Raw genomic sequence first — 5078 nt, 5'->3', positions numbered from 1 at the left:
GGGTTTCGCCATGTTGGCCAGGCTGGTCTCAAACTCCTGACCTCAAGTGATCCGCCTGCTTCAGCCTCCCAAAGTGCTGGGATTCACTCTGATACACTAAGTTCACTCTAATACAGCGAATACGGCTGAACTGCTGGTTGGCCTTTGCCTTCTCCAGTGCATGTACTGAATATTGCTGACCAGCCTGCATGGCTCCAGGAGGGCTCCCCTCCCTTCTTCCTGCTGCAGCCCGATTGTGCCCCGTGAATATTCTGAGCCCCTTTTCTGGTTTCAGGCCTGCGTCAGTGTAGGGTGACAGGAAGGGTCTCTGCTGCACTCTGCCTCAGGAAAAGCAGCATCTGTGGAGAATCTGAACTGAGGAGGAAGCCCTGCCCAGCAGCCTGGGGGCTCCCAGGGATGTCTGCTGCATGGAGACCACAGAAACCTGTGGTGGGCAGAGTTACAGTTTGGCTGTGTGTTGACCGCCCTCACATAGGCTCTACCAGCAGCCAAGGCGGTGTCTGGAGATGACTGTGTGTGTGCCTAGGGCACATAGGCACGGAGACACCGCCAGCCCTTTATGTTGTGATCAGGGCTGGCAGGAGGCTCTGACTACGGCTGTGGGAAGGGGACGTATGCGCTGTCCTCTTTCTGAGCGTTGCTCTGGTGGGAGTTGTCATCTGGGAGCAGTCATGGAAGAGGACCGCCCCCGCCTCCCAGGTGCAAGCACAGGCTCCTCTGCACTCCGACTCGCTGTCCCCTCATCTCCCCAGAGCCCAGGCACTGCCTGCTAACCCCAGACCTTCTATGGTCCCCTTAGGACTCTTGCCCACCATTGGTCCTGCTGGCTGGCCCCGCCCAGACTGGGCTTTCTCACAGGGGACCCAGCTGCCCTTCTGCCCCTTGAGGAGTCACTGGCTCCCCCGGCCTCATCCCTTACTGCCGAGTGAGGGTCTGGTTCTTAGGGCCCCTTGTGTGTGAACATGTAAAGCTTGTGGCTATGAGGTGTGTTTGGTAAGAACAGTGCACAGCTTTCACCAGATTCTCAGGAGGGCCAGTGGCCCCCTCTGTGTCAACAAGTTGAAGAGCCAGGGTCAGTCTGGCTGCCACTGAGGGCCAGGCTGCATCCTTGTGCGCCTGGGTGGCCTGACTGCAAGGAGAAGCCCTCGCTCAGTCCTGGACACACGGTGCGGATGGTGTGGCGGGTCAGCCCCACAGGGCTGCCTCCTCTGTCTTAGGTTCTCAGCCTCAGCCGGTTCATGTTGAGGGCCAGAAGATTCCTCACGGTGGGGCTGTGCTGTGTGTTGCAGGATGGTTAGCGATCTCCAGGCCTCTCCCCACCAGATGCCAGTGGTGCTCCCACCCTTATCAGTTGTGACAACCAAAAATGCCTCCAGACATTGCCTGATGTCCCCTGTGGGCACAGTCTTCCAAGGTACAGAGCCACTGATCTACCTTATCTTAGAAAGAGACTATAGTCATTGCATTTCCATAGGAAAAAGTGTTCTGAGTTAGAAATAATGTACAAATAAATTTTTGCCTTGTGTCTTCTATGCATCTTCTAATGATTATTTTACTAGATTACAGTCCCTCATGTGCAAACTTTGCACACCTGGAAGAAGAGTTTACTAGTAAACAAAAGCACTGTTTTTTTTTTTTTCTTTTGAGACAGAGTCTTACTCTGTCGCCAGGCTGGAGTGCAGTGGCGTGATCTCAGCTCACTGCAAGCTCCACCTCCCAGGTTCAAGCAATTCTCCTGCCTCAGCCTCCCGAGTAGCTGGGACTACAGGCACCCGCCACCTCGCCCGGCTAATTTTTTTAGTAGAGACTGGGTTTTGCCATGTTGGCCAGGCTGGGGTCTCGATCTCCTGACCTCGTGATCCGCCCACCTCGGCCTCCCAAAGTGCTGGGATTACAGGCGTGAGCCACTGTGCCTGGCCAGGAAAAACACTTTTTAAAAAGATGCCTTTTTTTCCCTGTGGATATAAAAATACCACATAGTAATTATAGAACATCTAGAAAGTACAAAAAAGTATAAAAAGGGAAAAAATCATTATAATCCACCTAACCCAGAGACCATCACCTGTGGGCATATTTTGAGTCTTTTTATTAAATCTTTCAAATTACATAATTTTGGATCTTGAATTTTTCCATTTAAAATCGAACATAAACCGTGTGTTTATCAAGCACTCTTTATAAATGGTTTTGCTGGCAGGCGTCGCTTCGTGCCTGCCTGGCTCGCCACACCTCGTGCCGGATGTGAGCTTGCACCGTTTTCACGTAAACACTGTCTACTGCGTCCCTGAGCCTCAGGCGTTAGGAGAGGCAGCTTCTGTAGTGGGTGGTATCTTTGCAGCTTTTTGAATGTTTCCCTTGAATTTCTATGTTGGTGATGATGGCAAAAACGTCAGGTCTGAGCCATCCATAAAATGCATTTGTCTATAATACATGGCCTTCATTAAAAAACACGTGGCAGTTGGGGTCTACCGTCATGGTAGGAAGGTGGGAGCTGGACTGTCCTCCCAGCCAGGGTCAGGCCACACCTGGAGTGCCTCAGGTCCATTCTGTCCCCGCGTTTCCAGCCTGTCTCTGGAATGACTACTTCTGAAACAGATTCCCTTTGCGTTTTTCTACCAGGCAGTATGCACTGAGTCCTTCAGGACGGATGAAATGCTGAAAACCATCAATCAAGTGTTCAGTCTTCATGCAGGATCAAATCCGTGGAACTGATGTTTTAGCACTGGGTTGACAGTGTCCAAGTTCCAGATTCAGGGGCAGGCTCTGGACCTGTCCACGGTGTTGGCCTATAGTGAGGCCCATGGGCCTCAGAGCCCGTGTGCTTGGAGCTGGATGATGGCTCCACCACTTCATAGCTTGGCCCGATGTGGGCGAAAGATTACCTAGGTGCTGAGGCAAGAGACTAAAGGCACAAACTGTTTCAGCATAATAAAGAAAATAGTTAGAATAAGAATAGTCATAATACAAATTAGATATAGAGATGATCATGGACATTATCAATCATTAGTATAAACATTAATCATTAGCCTTTAATATCACTCTGTCGTATTACTAATGTAACCTAGGAATAACCGGCGGGTATGGGGTCAGGTGCTGAAGGGACATGGTGAGAAGTGACCTAGAAGGCAAGAGGTGAGCCTTCTGTCACGCCCACGTAAGGGCTGCTTGAGGGCTCCTTAGTCGAGCGGTAACACCAGTGTCTGGGAAGGCACCTGTTACTTAGCAGACCGCGAAAGGGAGTTTCCCTTTCCTTGAAGGAGTCAGGGAACGCTCTGCTCCACCAGCTTCTTGTGGGAGGCTGGATATTATCCAGGCCTGCGCGCAGTCATCCGGAGGCCTAAACCCCTCCGTGTGGTGCTGTGCTTTAATGGTCACGCTCCTTGTCCGCTCCTCCCGTATTCCTGGTTCCTCTTTGAAGTTTGTAGTAGATAGCGGTAGAAGAAATAGTGAAAATCTTACAGTCTTTGATCTTTCTTATAAGTGCACAGAAGAAAACGCTACATATGCTGCCTTCTCTCTCTGCTTCGGCTACCTAAAAGGGAAGGGCCCCCTGTCCTGTGATCACGTGACTTGCTTCACCTTATCAATCACTTAGAAGATCTACCCTCCGTACCCTGCCCCCCTTGTCTTGTATGCAATAAATATCAGTGCGCCTAGCTGTTGGGGGCCATTACTGGTCTCCGCGCCTTGATGGTAGTGGTCCCCTGGGCCCAGCTGTTTTCTCTTTTCTCTTTGTCTTGTGTCTTTATTTATTACAATCTCTCGTCTCCGCACACAGGGAGAACACCCGCTAAGCCCCGTAGGGCTGGACCCTGCAGCCCAGGGAGCTCATTGCTCGCTGCCTCAGTGTCTGTCTGTGGAAATGGTCTATCAATAGGAGTGACCCCACGGCCTGACTGTGAAAACTAAATGAGATCATGTAAGGGGCGTAGAGAACTGACCTTCGTGATCCTGAGCCACTGTCTGCTGCCCGCTGGAGATGCCCTGCTGTGCTGTGCTTCTCGCCCTTCTCCTCCCTCCCATGCTCTTCCTTGCCAGCACTTTCAGCCCCTTGCGGTAGAGTTGGATTAAGCAGGTATTAATACTTCAGTTCAAGAAAAGTGTGAGGCAGGGGAGCTTGCCAAGCATCTCTCACGGAGCAGATATTCTGATCTGAGCCTTTGTTGACCTGGGTAGCAGTCTGGTGCCTGGGGTTTGCTAGGCCTGCATTGGCCCCTCCTGAGCCACCTTTCCGGACACCTGTGCAGGCTCTGAAAGGCGCCCGGGCATGGAGCTCGCCTCACTCAACTCTAACTTTTCTGCGTTTGTTTAGGGAGCATTTCCTGAAGACGTGGCCATGCAGCGCATCAGCAACTCCCAGAGCAGCCAGCACCACGTCCAGTGGCCCAGGGCCTGCCCCGGCACGGGCGAGGAGCAGCCAGCATGCTCCCAGCCACCCCCGCCCCTCACGCTGCCATCCCCCAGCCACCAACTGCAGCAGCTGATGGTGAGAGGGAGCCCTGCGGGTGGGCAGAACATGAATGTTGCCCTGCAGGGCATGGGCCCTGGGTTCAAGGGAATCCCACAAGTCACACTGGCCCCACTGCCACTCCCCAGTCCCACCTCTCCAGGCTTCCAGTTTGGCACTCAGCCATGGCAGTTTGAGCACGGGTCTCCATGGTACATTCAGGTCACATCCCCATATCCCAGCAGGTTCAGACCCAGAGCCCCACATAGCCCAGCCCCAGGCCAGGGCATGCCCTGCAGAATGTGCGTGCAGGGGCTCCTGGCCCTGGGCTGGGCCTCTGCAGCAGCAGCCCCACGGGGGGCTTCGTGGATGCCAGCGTGCTGGTGAGGCAGATCAGCTTGAGCCCATCCAGTGGCGGACACTTTGTGTTTCAGGATGGGTCAGGACTCACCCAGATCGCCCAGGGAGCCCAGGTTCAGCTCCAGCACCCGGGTACGCCCATCACAGTCCGAGAGCGGAGACCCTCCCAGCCCCACACACAGTCAGGGGGCACCATCCACCACTTGGGACCCCAGAGCCCTGCAGCCGCGGGTGGGGCTGGCCTGCAGCCCCTGGCCAGCCCAAGCCACATCAC

At 53.7% G+C, this 5078-nt stretch overlaps 1 protein-coding gene across 1 annotated transcript in view; it reads left to right on the top strand.

Moving 5' to 3' along the window:
• Positions 1 to 4333: 4333 nt before the first annotated feature.
• Positions 4334 to 5078, top strand: part of LOC105541285 (E1A-binding protein p400-like) — a 13777-nt gene continuing 13032 nt past the window's right edge. The window contains 2 exon segments of the mRNA XM_011982232.1: positions 4334 to 4483; positions 4687 to 5073. Coding sequence (XP_011837622.1) covers positions 4334 to 4483; positions 4687 to 5073 — 537 coding nt within the window.

The sequence above is a fragment of the Mandrillus leucophaeus genome, unplaced genomic scaffold (assembly GCF_000951045.1).
Source record: "Mandrillus leucophaeus isolate KB7577 unplaced genomic scaffold, Mleu.le_1.0 Scaffold237, whole genome shotgun sequence".
Taxonomy (NCBI): Eukaryota; Metazoa; Chordata; class Mammalia; order Primates; family Cercopithecidae; genus Mandrillus; species Mandrillus leucophaeus.
This window is presented reverse-complemented; position numbering and strand designations above follow the sequence as displayed.